Raw genomic sequence first — 25,302 nt, forward strand, 5'->3', positions numbered from 1 at the left:
AAGTTTACAAGTGTTCACTGTTTAACATCATCTCAGTTCTAACCTTTGAAAATGCTCTTTTCACACATTTCTGGTTTGATTCTTCATACTGTGTGGTACAGAAGGGAATGAATATGTGCAAAGCAAACATTTTTGAGGACATTCTTACTCTCTCAGCTTACTAGCACGAACCCGCATCCTCCGTTCCCCTACCAGCCTCAGGGTGAGGCGCTTCCCAGACAAGGGAAATAAGGCAGAGAAAGGTTAAATTATTTGCACAGGGTGAAGAGCTGACTGGATTGCAAAAAGGACAGAAAACTGAGGTCCTTGTAAGAGAGGAAAATGAATGTGATTACCCACTTAAGTTAGTAAGCCCGTGACCTATGACTAGAACCACTTCAGTAATCATGGAACTTTGGTCTTCTATGCCATGCAGATGAGCAAGAAAATTTTATGGTCAAGGGGCCAAGTGCTTGGTTTTTTTCTTCTTTATTTTTCTTTTTTTCCTTTTCTTTCAAAAGGTATGGTAGGGATATTAAATTATAGAACAGTTGTAGGTCCAGTCTTGAGTTTTAGCATGTATCAGATAAGTTCTATGGGAAATAGACTCCTAAGAAGGGAAACCACTCTGATCAAGTTTAGGCCTTGTTTGTTGTTTTGTCCCAACCTTTCCTAGAGCTTTGCAATCAGTTAAGCAAATCAGTTAGGTTCAGCAAGAGACACAGGAAGTGAGGGATTTAACCCAACCCGGAATGTTAGCAGGACACTTAGAAGGGACTAGTGTCACATCAGACTTAGAAAGGCTGCATCTAATGGGTGATATTTTACCCAAAACTTAGTGATGAAGAAACAAACCAGTCAAAAGACTAAATTCTAAGCCCAAGAAAATCCAGCTTGGAAGGAGTGAGGCCTGTACCAGGCTAGGGTTTTTCTTCAGACCAGAAGTAAGCCCGTTGTGTCCGGAGACCTTTAAAGTTAAGGGAAACAAAGAGCTAGAGAGAACAGGTGTGGGCCATGTTAAAGCCAGCGATGAAAGAGGTTGGATTTCATTCTTACTGTAATGTGAGGAGAAGGAAAAGTTAATTGTAAGTTTGGAAAAAATAAAAAAAAGTCTGTGTACCTGTCAAAAACATTGTAGGGCTGCTAGCAGGGAAAACACGATGCCCATTATCATACCACTCTAGTTGGTTGTTGTCCTTAGGATCAGAGCCTGGTGAAGGTCGTGAGTGTGCAGAGAAGTCAGAAGGGTTGAGGAATGAGCTTGAAGAAGGCCGTAGGAATTGCTGGTGAAGTGTATGATGAAATTAGGGGCAAGTGGAAAATTAGTGTCTCATGGCAGAGCAGAGCAGAAAGAGGTAGGTGGGGAAAACTAAAGTGAATGCTGGGAGAAAGAGGGCTGGAGCGTCAAGGGCAGGGTCAGAGAGAAGCCATGGAGTTGCCGAGACAGACACTGGTTGGAATCTTGCCGGTAAGATGGCTCAGTGGGTAAAGGAGCTTACCTCACAACTGACCTACATTACAGACATTCCAAATCAGACAAGAGCTATACTCTGGCTTGTCTGGTCTAAACTTTTAAGGAAAAAAATCCCATGAACCTACTCTCAGTAATCTTTCTTTTCTCATTGGGTATAAAGAGATGTAGTATCAGAGAGGTAGATGTACATGTGTGTCTGTCCATCCATCTTTTGCTCTTTTCTGTCCCTCTGGAGGAAGTTAAAACACCCTTTGTTCATACAAGTACAGAACTACAGTAACACTTAGCTTGTTTGACTTTTAATCTCCAGACATCCACCTCTCTGGTTGAAAGTTCTAGTTTTTAGTTATTTTTCTGGACCACATTGACTGAATGAATGTGTATAGACTCAATATATCGACAATGGTGTTCTCACAGAAAGAAGAAAGAACTGTACATGTATTTAAAGAAACTGGTTCAGTGTCTATGGCTGAGGAATCCCTCTATAAGACTCACAGACCCTTACAGGAGACTTATGAGATCAAATGAATTTTCCAGGATCACTAATCCGTTTTTCATTTCTCTCATTTTCTCATATATATAGGCATATTGAGTGAAGATGTAAAAATAAGGATCTGGCTTTTATTACGTTAAACTTTACCATTTGGAAAAAGTAAAAACAATGCCTGTTCTCTTTAGTAAGATAGGGTTACTTTTTGTAAAAACTGTGGGGTATGGTTGTTAAACAATTTAGTAATTATTTTACAAGTTCTATTTTATTTATTTTCTGACTGGTTGGTTTGTTTGAAGACTTAACTCAGTAGAAGAGTGCCTACCTGTTAATTCCAAGGGCAGGGGTGTAACTTTCAGCATCATCAAAGCAAAGCAGGGCAAACACATCCGTTTTCAGTATTCATTTCCTGTATGACCAGTGTTGACAGATCTTAAGACTTGGTGTGCTGTTTGTATGTTGGTAATTGGTTAATTAAATTGTGTGTGTGTGTGTGTGTCTGTGTGTGTGTGATGTGTGAGTGCAGGCCAGACACAAACCTGGTTGAGTTTATTTTCCCCTTCCACCTTTATTATTCTGGGAATTGAACCCAGGTCAGTTGTGTGGTAAGCTCCTTTACCCAATGAGCCATCTTGCTGGCCCGGTGACATCAGTATATTTATAGTGTATAGGCATTCTGAAGCTAAAATATTCTAAATAAAGCAGGGCTTTTTTAGATAGCTATGTTAAGGGTGACTCTAACAAAACTCTTAGGTTCACACCTCCAATCCTTTTTCTAGTCCATCAAATTATTCTTTCTCAAAACTACCTAAATCAATGCCAATTACAGGTTTGGTTTGTTGTTTTTACAGTCTCGGGCATGTGTTGGCAGACTCTCATGGCTACCTCATCAACCAATCAGTCATCAAAATAATCAGTCATAGATATTCCTTTAAAACATTTAAATGTGTAGCATGTACACATACACATATTTGTTGGATTTGTACTTATCATTAGTTATTTTATTGCTTCAGGATTCTAAATTCATGCTTTGATATTTCTCCTATGATACACCTCTGTTTCATAGTTAGCACGGTGCCTTCATCAGGAAAGGACACGACAAGTCTTCTGGTGTTAGGAAAACCCCCCTTTCCTGCTTGAAAAGGCTTCGGTTCTTTTTCTCTTTTGGATACCGCAGAGCTGTTGTGAATAAAAGTCATACAGTCACTCGGCGAGCTTCCTGCCAAAACTGTGGCCTGGTTACTGCCTATGTTGTCCCTCCTGGCTGGTGACCACTTCACTGTGACAATTCGTAGGCCCTGCATCTCACAGTCTCTTGCACAAGGACTGTTCCTTGCTTTTCTGGCAGCTGTGCCCCCAATCTAGCCTAAACAGTTCAAGAAATGTCTCCAGCAGCCAGCCAAACCTTCTTTAAGAAGAGCTGTCAGAGAGCCACCCCATCCTCACCCTCCTCTTCCACACTGATGTCTTCAGGGGCACTAGGTTTTTGTAAGCTTCTCTTTACATCTTTTTTTTTTTTAAACAATCTTCCCTTCTCTTGCTTCAAGTTTCTCTACTTTTGTGTTAAATTCACAATGAGGCTTCACTCTTAGGATCAGTGCCTACATAAGTCGTGTGAGAGAACACGACTCTCTTTTCTCTCATGAAATACATCTGTGTGGCAGTGTGCATATGTGTGCGGGTGTGCATATGCAAATTCACACATGTCAATCGTAGCACAGCTTGAAGCAGCCAGTCTTCTCTTCCCACCATATGTGTTCTGAGATTGAACTCAGTTCATAAGGCATGGGAGTAAGCACCTGTACTTCCTGTTCTTGCTGGTTCTCGGGTTATTCGTTGTCTTGAAGAGGATGGCCCTTACAAAGAATCCCTGCAGCATTTATCTAAAATTGGGGTAAAGACAGCATATGATGAAGCACCCGAATCAAAAATTGAAACTAGGAACCTGTTCTGGGGAAGAAACTATTGTTTTGTGTAAAAGAAAATCTTGGTAGGCCTGTCAGATCTGGGAACGTGATTTGTCAAGGGAGCAAGAGTTAAAGTGATCTAAGCATTTTGAATCAAGAGCAGGGAAAGCCATGGCTTCTAAGTTTATCTCTTAATTTGTAAGACATCTTAAGGATTTTGAATAACCAGCTTAGTGAAATACTACGTTAGCATGCCAAAGTCTAAAAATTATATACTGTTGCATATATGCACGGGGGAATTTTGAGAAGTGCAAGGGGATTTGTGTCTTTCCTATCAATATGATAATCTAAAGTAGTGTTAACCCTAGGAGTGTAACTTAAAGATAAAAGGTTATTGCTATAATATGTCTATGACACTTTGCATGTGTGTATTAGATGATGGTGTTTTTGAATAAAAGACTTTTTTTCCCCTTTGGCAATGATGACTTTTTAAAAGGCCAATACCTTGCATCAAATATTTATTATTCTTCAATTACAGATAATGGTATTTATGCATTCTTTTAAGAGATTCATAACATGTTCGGAAGCAAAAATGTCAAGGCAGTTTCTGCCTTCTGATAATGCACTCCTCATTTGTCTCTAAGTCCTTTATTTTTCCAGTCTCAATGTTCATGTGTATAATTAAATGCATGTGCAAGAAGATATCTATAAATGTGTTCCTATTGCTTCAGTATAAAATGATACCAAAGCTATAAAGCTTTGTTCCCATTGCAGTATTATTGAAGAGTGAGGTTCTGGGTATGTGTTTGAATTATGAGAGCTTTGACATACTCAGTAGATTGGCTCACTGATATTCTTGTTGAGTAGCTTATTAGGAGGTAAGCGCTGCTTGAAGTAGGGGCTTGCTGAGAGTGTCATCTTGTTCATGTATCTTGTCTATAGCTCTTCTGTATGCCTCCGACCATAGGTTCTGACACCTAGTGACCATGGAATGAAACCTTTGAAACTGTCAGCCAGAATAAATCTTATCTTTCTTTAGTTGATTTTCATAGGTATTTTAACACATTGATGGAAAGATGTAATATTTTATAACCTCCATATTTTCACCTACTATAATATGAATATCTACCATGAAATGTTTAGATGTTATTTTAATGGCTACTTCATTGTTCATCAAACTCATTATCCATATCTTTATTAGTTATAATATTATTGAATATTTATATTCTTTTTGTTTTCTCCATTTTAACCAATATAATGAGATGAGTTATCTTTTCAGTTGTGTCTTTGTTAATTCACACACAACATTTTCTATTGCACATTTATCAATTTTGCATTGCCACATCAAAGTGCTTATGTCTCTTTCAAGCTTTTGTTTCTTACTGGCAAATTGTTCTCCAGAAAGTTGTACTAAAAAATTGTGCAAACACATAAATTTAAGCATATTCTTTGAGAACCCTTTGCTGAAGTGACCATGGAGAATATTAACCCCACATCAAAGAAGTTACCTTTAACGAAATACACCACATCTTTGTGACTTGCCATCACTAAACCTTCAGATAGCTAAGCCTCTATCAAACACCACTGAACATTTACTTGAAATCTGAGGGAACCGGAATAACACTAAACGAGCCTTGATTTTTAGCATCAAGAATGGGCTATGCGCATGTGTAAAATCTACAAACTTTATGTATAGATGGCCAGTTGTTCTCAGAGATTGTATAAATAATCTTTAGAAGCTGATAAGAACTCAGCTTATTTAAGTGGAGGTCTCTGTCCCAGCCATAGCTATGATGGAGGAGGGTCATCTGTCTATGTGTTACTTTTATTGGTTAATAAAGAAACTGCCTGCCGGGCGGTGGTGGCGCACACCTTTAATCCCAGCACTCGGGAGGCAGAGGCAGGCGGATCTCTGTGAGTTCGAGACCAGCCTGGTCTACAAGAGCTAGTTCCAGGACAGGCTCTAAAGCTGCAGAGAAACCCTGTCTCGAACCCCCCCCCCAAAAAAAAAAATAAAAAAAGAAACTGCCTTGGCCCTTTAATAGGACAGAAAATTAGGTAGGCAGAGTAGACGGAACAGAATTGTGGGAGAAAGAAAGCAGAGTCAGGCAGACACCTCAGGCAGATGCCATAGCTGTCCTCTCCGAGATGGATGCAGGTTAAGAGTCTTCCTGGTAAGCCACCACCTCGTGGTGCTACACAGATTATTAAAAATGGATTAGTCAAGATGTGAGAACTAGCCAATAAGAGGCTGAAACTAATGGGCCAGGCAGTGTTTAAAAGAATACAGTTTCTCTGTAATTATTTTGGGTAAAGCTAGCCGGGTGGCGGGATGCAGCCCGCAGCTCTCCTCACTACATAGCTACACTGGAGCCAACTGTATTTTAAATTGCCACTGTATCAAGTGGGTAGACAGGACTTTCAGTTGTTCCTATTGCTTCTTCCTTTGCAGAACTGCTCAGTAAGTGCATTAGGAATGCCCAGACCTCAGACCAGGGAGCCAGGCAGGGTTCTGTGTAAATAAGACTATTTTTTTCCCGATCATTCCATAGAAGTGAGTTATCAACACTACATTTCTTTATTATTTAACCTGTGGTGAGTGGTACTAAAATGCTGAAATAGTTAAGGCACGCTTTTATTTCATGCCTTTCGTCTCCTTAATGATCGGATTGGTAAGGACTAATGATGACTAGAATTGTTCATTCCATTTCTTTAATAAGAAAATGGTTGTAGCTTAAAATGCAAATGGCTGAAAATTGCTAAATGGCCTTAATGGTAAATATAATGCAGATTTAAAATGTGACACAAAGCATATTTTATTCCAAACTTTATTTTATGATAAAAGAAAATTACTATTAGGAAGTTTAATAAGTCTTTTAGCTGCACACTTTAAAACTGCTAGTCAGGAGCTAAATTTGTAAAAATAAATGCATAATTTCCTTATAAAATGTTAATACCAGCGGAGAAGCAGGTCACAGAAAGAGGCCAACAATGCTGGAAAACCTGTTGTAGGATTTCAGGTCTGGTCATGGTTAAGATCAGAAAGTACTCATGATGCAAATTGGTAATTTCGAAAGACATTTTGATGAACTAGTTATTGGTGTTAAGTATGTGAGAATAGCCATGTATCACGAATAAAAGCATTCCTTTTCTGTAAATTAGGTTAGGATCCAGGATATGTTCTTTTTTCTTTTTTTCCATTTTTGGTGAATGGTTTCTCAAAATGCACAGATGATTTATTTTATTAATGTGTTGTCCGTGAGAATCAAGTTAAAACATAATTCCAGTTTATGAGAGAAGACGAAGACTGGGAACCACAAGTAAACCATAACAGGAATTACTATTAATAGAGTATGTGTGTTCTCTGCTGGATTGGACTGAAGGGTTAGGTAAAATCGTCATTAAAGCTTGGGATCACAAAGGTCCACTCTAGTGGGAACTGTCCAGATTGGAAATGGGATTTCTTGTGTAGTTGAAGCGTGATTTTCTGGAATGGTTTGAACTCCAGTTTGTAGATTAATTGAGATAGGTAGACCAGTAGTCATTGAGCTTTTAGAATGCCATTAGTACAAGTTATTAAGTGTCAGAAGAGACTACAGAAGATTAATTCTCCATTTCTGGGAGAGAGAGCCATGTGTAGTGTAAGAACCCTTGTAAAAGTCAGCTTTGTAACATGACACCTACTATATTGCAGTTAAAATTATATCCTGGGAGAAATTGATGTATGGTAAATTTTGATTCTAATTTTAAGTGTGACAAAATGATATCTTTACATATTTTTGTGATTTATGTATTTATTAAAATTTTTTCTTTTTATGAGAACACAGGGTGTCTTTTTGGATAGCTGCTTGCATTAATTTCGGTGCTCAGTGTCAACATCCAACTGTTGTAATTAGTGACTGTGTGACCTTTGTAAGTGTCAAAAAGTCAGTGTTAGTGCTTTGAAGGTAGGACTGCCTCATTTGCATTGCCATGATCAAAATGAATGATTAGTTACTTAGTCAAAGTGACTTCATGCTTGCTTTTACTTAGCTTTAGAACACGGTGTTCAGTGTAAACTGGGGTCAGTAGTCTTAATGGTCTGACAGTGTAGTGAATAATATTGCATTGCATCAACTATATATTAGAATCAGCTTGAGAAAAGTTGGTCAATAGGGTCGGCAAGACGGCTCAGTGGGTTTGAAACCTGAGTTCGGTTCCTCAGTCCCGTATATTGGAAGGGGAATATTGACTCCCTCAAGTGCTTTTTGACTTCAGCCATGTGTCCTGGCATACAAGTGCCATATGTGCCTACACACACACACACACACACACACACACACACACACACACACACACACATATGCAGGCACTTTTAAAAAAGTGTAGAAAGAAGTAAAAGTTGATCATTAACCCTCATACTCACTTGGCAGAGTATTCTTACTCTATGTTTTGATGTTCTCAGTATTAGTTACTGGCAAAAGGCATATGACTTGAATAAACAAAAATATTGGTCTTTGAAGTGCAAAGTTCATCCACTTCCTGTAGTTTATACTCCCCTCCACTAATATTCTTGTTGAGGGAGAAAGAAGAAGAAGAAATTACTTTCCATGCATATTAGATCAAAAAAATTGGCTTGTTTTTCAACAGCTTGAAGTTTGGTAGTACGGCAGAAATTTAAGAGGGAGATTTGAACTAGAGTCACGCTCTGCCTGGTCTACCATATGACCTTCAGTCACTATCGACCCCTTAGTTTTTTATTTGCAAAACAGGGTTGATTCCAAGTTGTAGAGATGAATCAATTTGTATGTCCAGTTTGTGCAATGTTAGTAAGGAATGGGTTCTCGCAATATTATTATTTTTTGTAAGGTAGTTTTTGGCTTGTCTATTTTCTTAGCACTGTTATTTGTAATGTTGTTTCAGGTTCCTATATGGTTGTGGACTCCTCAAATCATGATCCTGGAGAAAAAGCCCGACTTCAGCTGCCTACCATGAAGGAGAATGACACTCACTGCATTGACTTCAGTTACCTGTTATACAGCCAAAAAGGGTTGAACCCTGGCACTTTGAACATCCTGGTTCGGGTGAATAAAGGACCACTTGCTAATCCAATTTGGAATGTGACTGGATTCACTGGTCGAGACTGGCTTCGGGCTGAGCTGGCAGTGAGCACCTTTTGGCCCAATGAATACCAGGTAATCCTGTGAGATTTTCTGCTGTGTGCTTTCTTCTTTCGGGTCTCCCTGTATATGGGAAATACAGATATAAATACCAGTCCTGCAATAGTAGGGCTCCTCCCCCTTGTTTCCTAGCTTCTCATTCTTGAGGAGGAGTTTGGATACATTGGCACAGAACCTTCTAACTAGAGACAGTATTTTAACGCATAGAAAAGCAGCCGTTCAGCCCATAACTCCTTGTCTGCTTGACAAAGGGCACCTTACTTCTCATTCGGATACACATTTCTATGTCTCTGTGCAGGAAGCAATAGTTTTTTGTTTTTCCATTAGACTGTAATATTCTGACTAGATTGGCTTCCTGATTTCTTGAAAATAACACGTGGGAGATAAACAGAAGATAGAATTGTGTAAAATGTGTTATCTTGAGTTGGCAACAGGTTTACTATTTTTCTTAACCAAATGCAATATTTAAAACAAGCAAACAAGAAGGACAGACTGTCAATAAAAATCTTTGGATGATTTTTCTTGGAATACTTCTCTGATTATCAGGAAAAGATACAGTGAATGCTGTCAATTCCCACTTTAGGGTTCTGTGGCTGAGTTTATATGGTTTAACATTGAAGTTTGAGTACCAGCTTGAAGACTCCTTGAGTTACACAGGCTGTAAGGCTTAGGGCCTAGAAATGCATGGTCTTTTGTAAGAATGCAGAGCTTGTATTAGACTTGACGTCTAACCCTTTTAGAAGACTCACCTCTTTTTGGATTATCATAGAGCCAATGAAAGGTCATTTTACATGAGCATCTTCCATAACTGCCAGTAGCAAATATATCAAACAACATTTCACTCACATATTTCGAAAGTGAATCCTTTACTTATGGTTTGTGGTTGTTACTCATTAACAAAACAAAAAAAAAAACCAAAATAAATAGTGCATCATATTTTTTGTATTGATTTTTCGAGTTTTACCACTGCCCGGGTATGGTAAAAATTAAGGTTCTCATTTTCAGGTTATGTGTCTGGGGAAAATTCAGTGCATTTCCTTAGGCACTAGGGGCTTCCATTATTCCTGAACAGAAAAATGTTCCTCTTTACTATGATAGGAAAGACTTGTTATTTTTTGTTGTTTGTTTGTTTTGTTTTATTTTTAAAGGACCTACAACATCCTACAGATTGCATATGTAAGTGGGTGGGTTGTGTACATGTGTGTGCACATATGTGTGCTTGCATGTGCATGTGTGTCAAGCTACTGTTAGAGCAGTGTCGGTGAGCCAGTAGACTTGTCTGTGACTTGAGTGCGTTGGTGACTGTCATCACTATATCTTCTTCTTATGTACTATAGTATACCGATTTCATGGGTATCCGTCACGGAGCTCAGTGTAGCACTAGGAAGATGGCGAGGTCTGATGCAGTCAAAGGAAAATGCCAGCAGATCTAGCCATCATAGCCCACACTGAATCCCCAGACAAGAAGTACATCTAACAGAAGTGTACAGATGTGAGCTCCCGAGTCAAGCTGTGTAGCTATTTGCTATTTTTTTTTTTTTACCCATGTAAGTCGTTCCTCAAGGGATAAGCGTGCTATTTTTTCTTCCTTTGGATAAACACTACTGACAACATATCAATGGAATGTTTCTCCCTATTACTAAGAATTGATATTAAAGGCTTTGTTTTCTTTTTTTTTTAAAGAAACACTTGACTCATGGATGGTAATAGAACTACCCCCCCCCCTTTTTTTTTTCCTTCTGTGTAGCACTGCTGTCCTGGAATTCACTCTGTAGATCAGGCTGGCCTCAAACTTACAGAGATCCCCCTGCCTCTGCCTTCCAAGTGCTTGTATTGAAGGTGTGTGCTGCCACACCTGGTTCCCTGTGGTAGATTTAAACCAGCTATACAAAAGTACCGAGTGTGAGTTTCAGTCTGCCTGTGAGATATTCTTAGAGATGTCACCAGAGGAAAAAAAAATAACTAAATATGCAGAGGAATGGGCAAAGTCTCATTGTAATTTTTTTAAGGACTTATTTTGCCTCCATCATTCTTCCTTACCCTCTGAAAATCAAGTAATAAGAGAAAAATAACAGGAGTTTTTAGTTATGTGCCCAATCCTCAAGAAAGTATTTGATTGGTCTTTTAAACATTTTGGTCATGTAGATAACTAGTTGTACCCATGCAATATTTTGATAGGTGACTTAGCTCTTCATAGTCTCTGTTTCAGGAGACACCATTTGCTGTAAGTACCGGTTATAAGAGGCCAGTTGTGAGATTTCTCTCGGAGAAATTTGGATGACAGATTTGGTTCTTCTGTAGGAAATAGACAGCCTCATTGTGATGTGGAGGCACTTGCTAGTATCCAGCTCTTGTCTTAAACATGTTATTCTCTCAGGCCAAGCCTACTCAAGTTGAGCTTCATAGCTCCTTCAGGTTATTCTAGCATTCAGGAACCTAGTCTCTGAGGATTATCTTCTAAATTCAAGGTCAGCCTGGGCTATAGTTTGAATCTTAGGAAAAGGAAGGAAGGAAGGAAGGAAGAAAGAAAGGAAGGAAGAAAGAAAAGAAGGAAGGAAGGAAGGAAGGAAAAAAGGAAACCATAGAAAATATCCAAGTCTTTTCAAGCAATTACTTAAGATTTCAGAACCTTGTTTCCTATTGAAAAACATGAAAATATTTTTAGAAAAACGTAAAAAAGAAAACCTTTTCTCTAGAGAAAAGTACTAATAACATATAATTGCCTAAATCATCAGATTATTTAGCTGAGACTGCCCAAATGCATCAATTGTTTTTAAAAGGAAATTTGACTTGCAGGGAAAAATTATCTTCAGGTTGTGGGCAAATTGTATCATCGAAGTGACCCATTGGATTGCGTTGTTTGGTATTTTATTCTTTAATCTTATCTTAAGCAGAGCTTATATAGAACTCTGTTTGTTCTGCCCTTCCTTCCTCTCCATGGCTGGTCCATCTTGTGAATGGATATGAATACTGGCTACAAATGCCATGACAGATTGTGTTTGCTTTCTAGCCACGTTAAGCAAAAGAATGCCATGAATACACACTTCCCATTGTTGAGAAGAAGAAGCAGGTGTAAATTTTATTTTTGGCAATCATCACAGTAGCATAGTACTGTGTGAGGAACTGGTATGCATCTGTCTTCAGGACAATAATTATCTTCAGCCTAGGACACAGGTAGAAATGGTCACATGAGATTTGTCTTATGTGTCATGGTAGAAAGTTGCTGTGATACAGTCTAGGCTTTAAGGCAGTGCTGCAGATTCTTAAGGTCATTGCTAACTAAATAACAAACAAATAAACCTCACATAAAGTCCTTTGGAAATATAATCTCTGGTTACATTACATTATACATAAGGATCTGCACATCTCTAAGAGAGTAATATTCTTTACTCCTGAAATCCGACCTGTTTTGTACATGAATGGAGTTCCGCTTTGGTATTAAGCCCATTATTTTCCTATTGACCAGTGAGATTGTTACTAAATGAGGCAGACAGATGATGTACATAACTTGCAAAACTGTTAGCGGAGACCTAATCTGTTGCTTTCCATTAACTGGGTGCACATCATTAATCTCCAAAATGATGCGAGATGTTCACTACAGGGCTCTGGACGGGAATTGAAATGCACCAACCTAGCAGGCGCTTTCCCCCTCATTCCAGGAGAAACAGAGACCCTGCGCAATGCGTTCCTTCACCTTGTCTTTCTGTTTGTTCGGAAAGAATGTAAGAACACATGTATGAGGTTCTGGCTTTGCCTGACTTTTAGAGTTGTGTTCACATGTGCTGTGCCGATATTTTGGCAATGGAGAGACTGCTCCACTCCAAATACCGGAGATCCAGCTGGTTTGGGATCTAAAAGGACTGTGACTTAAGTCAAGTGAGAGTGTACCTGAGGAAATGGTCTTTAAAGGACGGTTCTGGAGACAGGGTGGCCTGTGTAAGACAAACCTGTAACACTGCCCTTCAGAGGTTCAGGGGTGTAAAACCTCTGCAGTCCCTCTCAGAACTCCCAATTTCCTCATCTGTCCACGAAGGTCCCACCTTAGATCTCTCTCTCTCTCTCTCTCTCTCTCTCTCTCTCTCTCTCTCTCTCTCTCTCTCTCTCTCTCTCTCTCTCTCTCTGTGTGTGTGTGTGTGTGTGTGTGTGTTTCCAAACATTGTGACTCTGCCTCATTATTCTCATTATTGTGAATACTGAGATGTATTTAGATACTGTCTTCGTCTATTTGTTAGTCATTATCAGCTCATTCCATAATAGCTTCTCATTATTCTCATTTTATTTGCATTCCTCATTCATTTTGTAGGTAAGGGTAGGTTATGGTAATGCTCTGGGCAGTGAGTTAGAAGAAGTTATTAGGCTGTATCAGGCAATTTCCTAGTGTGGGAGGGGGTGGGGGGAGGAAGGTTATTACTGGTGTCTTTGTCCGAGGAAAAAATGATAGACTAACATAACAAGGCAGCAGAAAGTATGCAAGGGCCCTCGGTCCTATTCCCAGGCAAAGTAATAATAACGATGTACTATAATAGCAATAACTATTGTTTAACTGCATGTAGCTGAATATTCTGCTTCCTAATGTACCATGTCATTTTTCTCCGGTTGTTCATATTTATGGTTTATGGCTAGCACAGGAAGGCATATCAGAACTGATGGTATGCTTGTATACCTACGATTGGAGCAAGTCATTCTCCCAGTGTCCTCATTTGGCGAAGATTAACATACAACGCTTAGCAAAGTCAATCGGCTGCCTGACAATATACCGACTCATTAAGCAGGCGGAAGGAAAAGAAGGGGAGGGGATGACATGTCCCATGTGTAGAGTGCTGTCCTGGACCTGCTCATGTGCACACACCATGGTTATTTTACCATTACAAAAATGCAAAGTAAATGTATCTTACCGTCCTAGGCGGACCAGGTTTCTGACGGTCAGAATTATTGCACTATGTCCTCGTTAGCTATTTAGTGTGGCTGCTAAAAGTTGGGACTTTACCCCTCCTAGGAAACTACTGAATTTAACCACTTACATAGGCTTCTCTCTCTTAGTAATGGCAACTGTAATGGCTCAACATGGTCACTGTGTCTCATTTTTATACGGACAACCGTTTTCTTATCGGTATGCTAGATTATTATCAAAGTAGATGCTTGCCCGGTGTCTTTTCACATCCATAGTTCCCTTTGTTGCATGTGAAGTAGTCCAAATGGGGTTGGAAAGGCTCCCATGTTATTATAGTCATTGTTTTTCCAAAACTTCAGAGTGTGACTTCTCCCTGCTTCCCCAGGCAATTTGCTTTTATTACAGAATGTCTCCTCTTCTTTGATGTGAGACGCTGTATTGATTCGCTGATGAATGTGTGCTCATGTAAACAAACGCAGACAAATGAACAGGAGCTCCGCATTTAACCACGAGATAATTGTATGCATACAGCATGACCCTCTGCTCAGCCATACCTGCTTCTCTTTGGAGCTTCAGGAGTTGTCGTGACACCCTGGGCTACAACAGGGAGACACTGATTGTTTTGAGGTTTCTCGCCACGAGATTAATTCAGTTCTTCTTAAGTAACTGACTGAGAAATGATGACCATTCAGGAGAGCCAGGCATTGTGCAATATATGACTCTTCCCTTGCCTCTTGGGTTTGCCTCACGGGAAAAGAGGCGCTTCTTGGAGCACCGAAGAATGTCTCATCCCTGCTTTCTCAGATGCTTTCACTTTGAGTCTGGCTAGCTGGATCCTAGACAACTCATTGTGTTTTGTTTTGTTTATGTCTTTGTTAATTATTTAGCTTTCATCGCTTTGAGACAGTCTTTGCGCAGCAATATAAGATAATGTGGGCAGATACAAAAACACGAGAGTCATTTCCTTCTCATCAGCTTACTGATGTTTCTGACTCTGCTCTGTCTTTATTAATCCAGTTCTATATTATACACGAAAAAAATGTGCATCAGCTTCAAATTAATTCCCCTTCCAGCTGTTGCCTGTGCTAACACTCGATAGTTAACTAGAATGAGTCTGTGCCTTTCGATTTCCAGCACAAAGAAATTGAAGTCTGCTTTGCGTGTTGTTATTCTCAAAGACCAATTTTTCTTATTTTCATCTGCATCTAGTATATGAAGAAAATTCTGGTTTTGCGAAGGAAAGGCAAAAGTAAATGTTGTTATGCTTTTGTCTAAAGCTAAACTTTTGTGGAGTGTATATTTCTGTTTCATTCCATAGATTATCCTAGAAAGCTGAAAAGATATAATTATTTATTTTACATATTCATTAAAGAGTGTAGGAAGAAAAATGGACATATAGAAGCTTGTATCTATTTTTTTCAGATAAAAAATATAGATTGTCACAAATGCCTAACACAAAAATATTAGACTATGAACACAAAGTTTAAGGATTGTAGATTTAAATATCTACTCATATAACTTAGTGGACAATTTACAGATATGTTTGGTTGTTTTCATTTTCAGAAGACATTCTTATTGTCATTATAAGGCAGGCCCAATACTGTTTAAATCTAATGTTTTAGAGGTTAAAGTAGGAGGATTATTAGTTAAGAAAGCAGCCCGTGTTACATAGGGAGACCTATAGCAGAACTGACCAGCCAGTCAACCAAAATACCAGCTAACAAGATAACTCACTAACCAACTAAACCCCAAACAAACAAACTACCAGCTAGCTAGCTAATTCACCCACTAACCCTTGCAAATAAGCAGACAGACAGAAAGCAGCTATGTGAGCAGCTAACACACCAACCAACAAACTCATACCAACCAACTGCCAACTAACCAGCTAACTCATGAGCTAACTATCCAACTAGGCAGCTATGTCACCAGCCAGCTACTTACTAAACAGTTAATTGCCAACCAACTACCAAATAACCAGCTAACTGACCAGCCAACCAACCAACCAACCAACCAACCAACCAACCAACCAACCAACCAATTAACCAACCAACATGTTGCCTGTTAACCAGCTAACTCAGCTTTCAGCAAGCTAACCAACTAACCATCTGGCAAAGAAACAAGCCTAGAAAGTGGCCAACTAACCAACCACTTAATCCCTTAACCAACCAACCAAATAACTGAACTGATTAGACATCCCATGACCAATCAACCAACAACAAATAACAGTATATTCTGTTATAGAATAGCTTCTTTATGTCATTTCTGTTTTTAGTAATAATTAGTTCTGATTTGTTTTATTTCAATTCTCTGAAGACAGAAAGGTTCTTAATATTTTAGGGCTTAAAATATTTTTCTCAACAATTTTCATTTTATATCTAAACTAGTTCTAGAACCCTAGGTTTATACCAAGAGTGATTTAGTAAGATAAAATTTGTGGCATATAAATAGCAAAGGAAAGTTCAAACCCTGGTATCTATTTCACGGAATATGTTTATCATAAAAGGTTTATTTATTTATTTATTTTTAATTGCTATGTGTGCTTATATGAATTTGTGTGCAACACCTGCATTCAAATGTCTGCAGAGGCCAGAAGAGGACATGAAATCCCTTGGAACTGGAGTTATAGGTGGCTGTGAGCTGTCTGATGTGATGTTTGGAGCTGAACCCAACTCCTCTTTAAGAAAAATGACCACTTTTCTTTGGCATCTTTTAGTATTAGACTCTGCAATATGGAAAAATACCCAATCCCTCCTTCCTTCCTTGCCTCCCCCCCACCCCGGGCTCTCAGCAACGACTCACTCTGTATCTCTGGCTGCCATGAAACTCATGGAGATCTAGCTGACTGCTTCCAAAGTCCTGCTATTAAAACATGCACCACCACCATGCCTGGACTGGCTAGCCTATAGACATGTTTCATAGGGTTTGAGGTGTAGTATTTAGCTAAGCAGATAAATAAGGTAGAGTTGAAAAGTTTTGGCATTTTTCTTCTACCACTTGAGGGAAGTGGAGGTAACAGGGCTATAGCATAGCTTGAAAGTGACTCTAGGGCCAACTAACTCTCTCTTTCTGAAAAGCTGTTATGATTTCTTTATCTGCCATTTACTCAACTAATTACTTAATTTTATACCATATATAGTGACTGTCCTTCTTTCACAGGCCCTGTTGTCCAAATAAGTTTCAAGACACCATTTTTCTTGAATTGCTTTCTATGGTTGAATGGGGGTAGAACTCAAGTACATAGAAATTAATAAATAAGAAAGTGGTCTGAATGCTGGGGGATGTGACTGATAATTAACATAGCAGAATGTGATAGGAAGTGTACTGAAGTAAGGAATGGAGGAGGTGATTTTCACTAGAATCTGGAAATCAAAAGGAGCCAGGTATGCAGGACGAGGGGCTCGGATTAGTTCCTAAAAGCCCCAGCTTGTTATAGACCATTGTCCATGGACTGTGGCCAAACAGAAACAAGCATGGTGCTCACAGGTTTTTCTTTCCAGGATCTGATGAGCAGGTTCCAGGTACATAGAGTTTTGCAAGCCAAGAGGCTATGCCTCTAGAGTTTTTGTGGAGGGACTCTGCTTGATGGAATCTCTATGCATGCTCTACATCTGCTTTCATCCTTAGCCTTTAAAGTCATCCCGACACTCACAGCTTTGACCATGGGCCATCCCAGTAATGGTAACCATTTCCAGTCACCTTAAACTCAGTTATCTATCAGCTGCTTTTCTTGGATGCTAACTTGCTGGTGTGGAACTTCTCAGATTAGCATTGAACTTCCTTTAAACTAAAATTTTACTTTCCTAGCTCCAATTTGTTACTTTTATTTTTATTTATTTTATTATATTTTTGTTTGACACAGAGTCTTTCTATATGCTTTTTCCTGGAACTCACTGTGTGTACCAGGCCTTGAACTCAGAAGTCTGCCTGCCTCTTCCTTCCAAGTTGATTGCTTTTATTTTTTAGTTTTCTTTATTTGATTTACAGATACTCCCTGCTTTGTTCAAGCTACTTTCATTGTTGTTTTTGGGACAATGTGGGTGTGAGTTTTGGGTTGCTCTATACCTGTTATGCTTACCTTCTGATATGCCTTAATATTTTAAATAATTTTTGTTAATTTGTTCTTTGACAATTTCATCCATGCATATAATACATTTTGATCACGCTCATCCTGTTCTCTCTTATCTCGCTCTCAATCCTTCCCACCCACACCCCCACCCTTTTCCAGTACACATATCTTTTCTTTCATTTTATGACCCATAGAGTTTCACTAGGACAGTTCGTGTGACTATGGTTATGGAAGTATCTATTGGATCCTGGTGGGCTTAGCAGTAGGGACATAGCTGAAGACAATGAAGGCCCCTTCTCCAGAGGCCACTAACTAGTTCAGCAAGGAGAGGTAAAACCTTGTCAGTTCCCTCATCTATAGATCTCTGATTGACCCTTGATAGATCCAGTCTTGTGCAGGCAGCTGCAGCTGCCACAAGGCAGAAATGCAATAGCTTTGCCATACTTGGGAGATAACACTTAGCAGCCACTCTCCAGAGTCTTCAGTCTCTCATGTAATTTTCACTGCCATATCCACAGTGTTCCCAAAGTCTTAAAGGGAGGGCTGCAAATGTCTTGTTTAGTACCCGTTCATCACTCACTCTCAGCCCCTTGAGCAGCTGTGAATCTCTGCATTCACCGTTGTTCCTCGCAAAGAGACGCTTTTCTGATGAAGGCTCATAGTAGCAATTGAGCATACACATAAATCTTTAGAAGGCACCTTGGCACCGTGCCATTATAGAAGTTACCCTAAGGGCCCAAGACCTCCTCAACCATGAGGTTTTCTCTGGGTTTATTGTACCAGACAGGAATTCCCATTTGTAGATTGGGTCTCAAATCCAAACAACTCACTTGTTCCAAAAGATTCAGGCCACTGCTGCAGCTTGGGCCCATCTTGCATGGCAGTTGGTATTGTAGGTTAGTAAAGTTCATAACTGGATGTGGCCAAAGATGCACATCTCTCCCAGAAGCCAGCACAGCACCTTCCCAAATTCACTTGTTTCCTTCCCTCTCTCTTCTCAAATTTTTGGCCCAATTTTCATCCATTCAATGAAATTGCAAGAAAAGGGTCTTCGTGTATGATAAAGACAATTTAATATATGGTGACTTAGGCTTTATTTATTTATTTACTTCTTTATTTTTGAGACAAGGTTTCTCTGTAGCTTTGGTACCTGTCCTGGAACTTGCTTTTGTAGACCAGGCTGGTCTAGAACTCACAGAGATCTGCCTGCCTCTGCCTCCCGAATGCTGGGATTAAAGGCATGCACCACCACCGCCCGGCCGTGACTTGGGTTTTAGAATGTAATATGTGTTCACATGCCATCATGCCTGTGTATTATGTGTGTGGGCATGCATGTGCATGTGTGTGTATTTGGAATTTGATCTCTTTTACTGTCATTCTCCACTTTAGTTTTTGGAGTCACAGAACCCAGAACTCACAGGCTAGCCAGTCCCACCACCCAGCAATCTCTTGGGATCTCCCCCTCCCAACCTGCGCTGGAATTTTTTGCTTCTGTGCCTAGCTTTTACATGATTATTAGGAATCCAAAATTAGGTTTAATGTTTGAACAGCAAGCACTTTACCTGTCGAGCCATCTCCCATACCGGTACAAATTGCGTTTAGTCTTCAACAGTGTTAGGAATTTGTTGGGGGAAAAATGTGGTTTTTATTTGAGGAATGAGAACTTAGAGAAGATGGTAACACACTTTAAGCCATAGTGCTAGCTGCCACTAAGCAAAACCACTCCCTTTCTCTCCCCTGTGAAATTCTAGTCTCTCTACTGATGTAAAACATTTAATGATAATGGTTTTCTAGTCTTGGTGTTCGAAGATTTGACCTTCTGTTTATATTTGCATGTTGGTACAAGAATCAGGATCCAACAGGTTTATACCCTTATAATTTCTCTGGAAAATTATTTTTAATTGTTATTTGTTAATACCACCTGTGGATATTCTACCAAAGAATTGTGTAAATGAATATAGCCATGAAGTTTGAGGAACTGAATTTCCTTGCATTGCCTTAAGCGTGCATCAGGATGCAATCTCCTTTTTCCTATTATCCTGGACTTAGGAGAAAACAAACAAGCAAAAAGTATGGAGAGAAGCCAGAGTGACCACCCTGTGTGATGTGGCTCAGGGGGAGGGCCTTTGAAATGAGGACTGGTGGTTCATGCTGATTAGACCTGGCGCTGTTGGTAACAGGTTTCCAAATCCAGGTCTGGAGACACTTTGCTGTTGAGTCTGACTTGTGGCTTATCATCAGGACACTGGGAGGACAATGATAGTCTTTAGAAGTCCTCTTAAGGATTGAGTTCAGCAGATCAAAGCGGTCTGCCCGACCCCGGCAGGCACTGTTCATGCCCACACTGCTATTAAAACGTGTACTTAGGAACTGCTTTTCTAGAAAGCACTGACTCCTCATTTAGGCTCACGAGGTAAATAAAGCAAGATGAAAAAACCTGGTGTCTCTGCTTTGGCTTTCTATCTCCTTGACTTTGGGCCAGTCATCTTTAACTGTGCTTGTCGGGTGTGTTAATCTCCAGGGGTTCCTCTAGCAAACCCTGGAGAACTAAGCTGTCTATCTCCCTCAGAGTCTAAAAGTGTATGTGGGCTTTCACTGTGACTCTCACCCCACTGTTAAAAGTAGAACCTTGAAGTCATGATAGTCAACATTTTTGGATGCTGGACTGGTTGTGTGTGTGTCTATGTGTGTGTGTAGGTTGGGTCCAGGCATACTTCTGTTATCTTCAACAGGATAATGATTGATTTGTTAGGAAGATAATTGGCCCCTATCAGACAAACTTTTTGTATCCCCAAGTGGTCTATTTAAGGAGTCTTCCTTTGTCACTGGAAGTGCTAAATTTGGTTCATTTGAGCTTATTCTTTCTGCTGGGATCGCCAGGGAACCGTCCCTTATTACAAAAGATGAAGGCTACCCAGATGATGCTCTTCTCTTCCATCTGTCCGTTAAGTCCTTAATCTCCTACACCTGGGCAGCTTCTAATCTTTTATTTGCTTTGTGTACCAGTGGCTCCAAGAGGGACAATTCGGTGTCGCATATGCCAAGCAAGTTCCCCTGTGTCATAAAAGGGCATGCTGCTTCCCCAGCCAGCCGGGGAAATGAAGTGGGTTCTGTTCACAAATGGACCTGCTGGATTTAATGCATCCCAGTTAGCAAGTGGCATTCACTTGCTCTAACACCAGGAGTGCCCTGTTGATTGGCAGCAGGAAGCGCCTTGTTCATGTGGAGCGTTCCTTTTTGCCGGGGCACTAGCCTCTGTGAATCATCGGCGCACGGCCTTTATGATGCAGTAAAAGTCCCACCTGCTTTTCTCATTGCCATTTGTGGCTCAGTTTGGAGCCATTTGAGTTACTTAGCCATGGCCCTGAGCTGTAAGGGACAGCAATTTCAAATGAGTTTGTGTTTTGAATCTGCCTTGGTCAAGGTTCCTTTCTGGGAAGAATAGCAAGCAGAGGGTAGTGAAGGCGATGGTGACCGCTGCTGCTCAGCCATCGCTGGGCTAAGTTAATTTCAGTGCACTCGGGTGCCAGGATACTTACAAGTGGGGAACTGATCGCATTTTGAAAATGGTAAGTTTTGTATAATATGATTATTTACGGAATTTGAAAAGGAGATGCTAAAAAAAATACTAATATATTATATTATTTAATGTGGGGTTGGGGGAATGTCTGGAAAATACTAAATAGAGTGACATTTGGGCTTTCAAAAGCTACCTAGCCACACAAAAGTTCATTAATTGCTGATTATGATGATGAGTTCTCTGCTCGTGTGGGCCGCTGAGAAGCTATTACAACCTTTGATGTAACCCTTGCTGAAAGGGGTCTCCATCCTTCTACAGAGCAGCTGCTACCATACTTCAGTGTGCCTGGTTCCTTGCACAGTTGCACTGTAGGGCCTTGATTTGGTCTCTTAATTCCCATCATTACCAAGTCCTCCTTTGCCTTAGGTTTGATTTGGGAGGATCATTTATACAACCTGGACCTAAAGGCAGTCAGACCCCTCCTTGGAAAGGATCTTTCCCACAGACGTGGGTCTGGGGTCACTAGGATGTGGAGAGGTAATGCCTTTCTCATGTACTTTAATTAGATTTTTTAGGAACACCTAGCAGGTATTGAGTTAGTGGAGGAATGAGAAAGGTTCTCTTCAAAATGAACTTTAGGCCATAGGGATGGCCTAGTGGTCTTACAGTGGACCCAGGTTCAACTCCAAGCACTCATATGGCGGGTGTCTGTAATTGTAATCCTAAAGTATGTGGTGCCCTCTTTTGGCCCCTGAGTGCACTGCATGCATGTGGTGTTCAGACACATGCAGAACACACACACACACACACACACACACACACACACGTATGCATGCACACACACTCTTCTATAGCACAGCTGTGATTTATAACCTATTGACCTGTTTTCATACTGTGTGGACATTGGACATTTCCTAGGGTATAGCAACCCATCAGTTTTAAATGCCCCATGTTAGAGTATTACTTATTTAAATGAACTCAATTTTTCTCCTACAGCCTTTGCTCTTCTCTTCAGGTCTGCGGTATAAATACTGATGCCCACCTGTCTCTCTGCAATCGTGGAAAGGTTTCATCCACCCCTTCCCCCATTTGTGCACCATCTTTCAATGTATCTGTTCTTCTGTGCACATCCATGTGCAGGTGCTTCTCTCATCTTTTGAGACTGGAATATTCTTTCCCTCTGCACGAGTGAATGACAACATGTTGGTATAGTCATTGGCAATATTCTCTTTCAAAAAAACCTCACACTCTCACATTTATCTCAGCTCTTCCTCCCCTTCTATCTCACTGGTTTCTGAATTGTAAAATTTCCTTTGAAATGGGCTTTTATTCCCACCCTGTCCTGTGCTACACCACGTGTTTTTCACCTTAGGCCCCTGTAGGCTTCTGAGTAGTCGTATATCTTGCTTTTATACCCAGTTCATGTGATACTGACTCCACGTTAGCGTTGAGCTTTCCAAAGTAAGGTTTGCTTTTTTAAAGATCACTGTAGCTTTTGAACACATTTTATGCTCTCTCTAGTTTGAATCTTAACACATATCCCTGTTTTCCAAAATGTTATCTCCGTTAGAAAGTGAGTTGTTTTCTGATTCTCATTTTCTTTTGTTTTCTAATTCCAATGAACACGGCGTTCTGCTTTCTGGCTTGTCTACCTCAGAGCTTCCTGTCCTTCTGTTGACATTCACTCTACTTCCCTGGGTGCTTGCATTGAATGTGGGAACAAATTCTTGTATGTATTTGTTACCTGTAGTCACGACTCTAATATATAGTACATGCTAGATAATAGATACTGGTGGATTGATTAGTAGAAAGATGCTAATTTCATATTACAAAATTAGATTTGCAGTCTGCCTGTGAGTCCTTAGTTTTAATGTGGGAAGCAAGTGTTAAAAAGACACTGAACTTTATTATGTGATAAATGAAAGATGTGGATTTTATTCATGACAATGGACAGATCTTATATTTTTCTGATATGAAAGGTCTGATTCTCAATCTGCATGGAGGTCTCTATCTGCTTGAATTATAATCTTTAAGGCTAATCATAAATTGCTTATTCCTACTTTCAGTGACTAATTTGTTCTTTCCTATATTTGCTTTTTACTTTTTGAATCAGAATCTTTTGTTTTATTTATTTATGTGAATATTTGGCTGCCTGTGTATCTCTGTACCATGTGTGTGCCTGGTGTCCACAGAGCTCAGAAGAGGGTATGGGATGCCCTGGAACTGAAGTTACGGGTGGTTGTGAGCCACCATGTGGGTGCTGGGAATGGAACCTGGGTCTCCTGCAAAAACCAGTGCTCTTAACTACCGACCTATAGCTCTTCAGAACCAAGACATTTTTCTTTTTCTCTTCCACTCTTCCATTTTCTATAAATAAAGTAATAGAAATGTCAATGCTAACTGTCCATGCTGGGTATTTTTCTAGCTTTTGTTGGGGGAGGGAAAGGGGGTCTTTTAAAATCTCCTATGCTGATGAATTTGAAGATAAATCTAATACTATTTAATTTTTGTGTATTTGTGGTAGACATCTCTGTGCCATGGTCTGTGTGTTTTATACATGTGAGTGGTGCATACACATATGTGTCCCTGCCTGTGCACATGCATATGGAGGCCGGGTGATGATGTCAAATATCTTCTTTCTTATTGGTCCCTCCCTTTCCCCTGAGACATCATCTCTCCTAGAACCATAATTTTGCCTTTTACGCTAGGCGGTCTGCCCAGTCATTCATTTATCCATATAGGCACAGACCTGGTTTTCTGATGGATTCAACTCAGAACTTCATGATTTCAGACAAATCACTGTTCCTGCTATCAGTTCTGCTGGCTCTGGTAAATCCAATGTTGGTTGGCAATTCATACAAAGCAGGAAAGTTTGGTTTTATTTTTTAAGACAATTAAAAAAATTTTTTTTAAAAAGGAAATTAAAAATCAAACTTCTCTGCTAGTCAGCTTTAATTTGAATATTAGCTAGTCTGCACTGGAGTGGCTATGATTACTCAAATGATAGTTTCAAAAAGATAGTTCCTCAAAATTAAAAAAAAGCAAAGACAAACAACAAAAACTCACTGTGTGTTCAAATTTACATTTATGTCCCCTATGAGACTTTCACCAAAAGACTATGTTAGATGTCAAGAAAAGAAAAAAAAAAGCATTCTTTTCAGATCTTGATACAAACAAGTCCTTTATTGCATTTCTTTATAAGGGTGAAGTGGCTTTTTAGTTTTGCCATTTGTAGGGTTACATCTTTTAACTGGAAGGGCTTTCCTGACTTTTCTCTCTAACCTCTGATGTCAGAGACCCATTGACCACAGGGCCTGTGGGTATCACACACAGACAGAGACTGAATAAGCCAGGGATTGTCTTCTGTTCAACTGGCTGTTAGAAACCATAGCTGTTTTATGTATTTTACAACCAGTAACTTTTTTCTTCTCCACTTTCAACCAAAAGAGTTTTCATTGCTACCCTTCCGTTGAAATCACTTGTCCCATGTGGCTTGTAAAGCATGGTGAGATAAGTACATTTAAAAGTATTTTTGATAGACTTCTGCCTTGCCTGTGTGTGATCCAGCCTGCTTCGGGAGTGATGCTAAGCTGTGTTCTCCCTTTCAGCATTCTGCTTTGGCTGCCAGCCTGTGCAGAAAGAGCTCCGCCATGCCCAGTAGACTGTCAGTGAGGGGTGGAAAAGTACCTAGGGCTGTACTCTCATTTCTGTTGAGTACACCACAGACAAAATATCAACACACCGCCGGGCAGTTTTCATGCTCAGAACTGTGCGTCATGTTCTGTGATAGAGTCTTTCAGGGCTGTCTCCCTCCCC

General features: G+C 39.9%; 1 protein-coding gene across 2 annotated transcripts in view; it reads left to right on the top strand.

Annotated features, from left to right (window-relative positions):
* The window catches only part of Ptprk (protein tyrosine phosphatase receptor type K), a 523,134-nt gene that overhangs the window by 186,692 nt on the left and 311,140 nt on the right, over nt 1–25,302 (top strand). For both annotated transcript variants that reach the window (XM_038340426.2, XM_038340427.2), the window contains exon 3: nt 8,753–9,024. In XM_038340426.2, the coding sequence (XP_038196354.1) occupies nt 8,753–9,024 (272 nt within the window). The remainder of the gene's footprint in view (nt 1–8,752; nt 9,025–25,302) is intronic.

This window comes from Arvicola amphibius, chromosome 8 (genome assembly GCF_903992535.2).
Source record: "Arvicola amphibius chromosome 8, mArvAmp1.2, whole genome shotgun sequence".
Taxonomy (NCBI): domain Eukaryota; kingdom Metazoa; phylum Chordata; class Mammalia; order Rodentia; family Cricetidae; genus Arvicola; species Arvicola amphibius.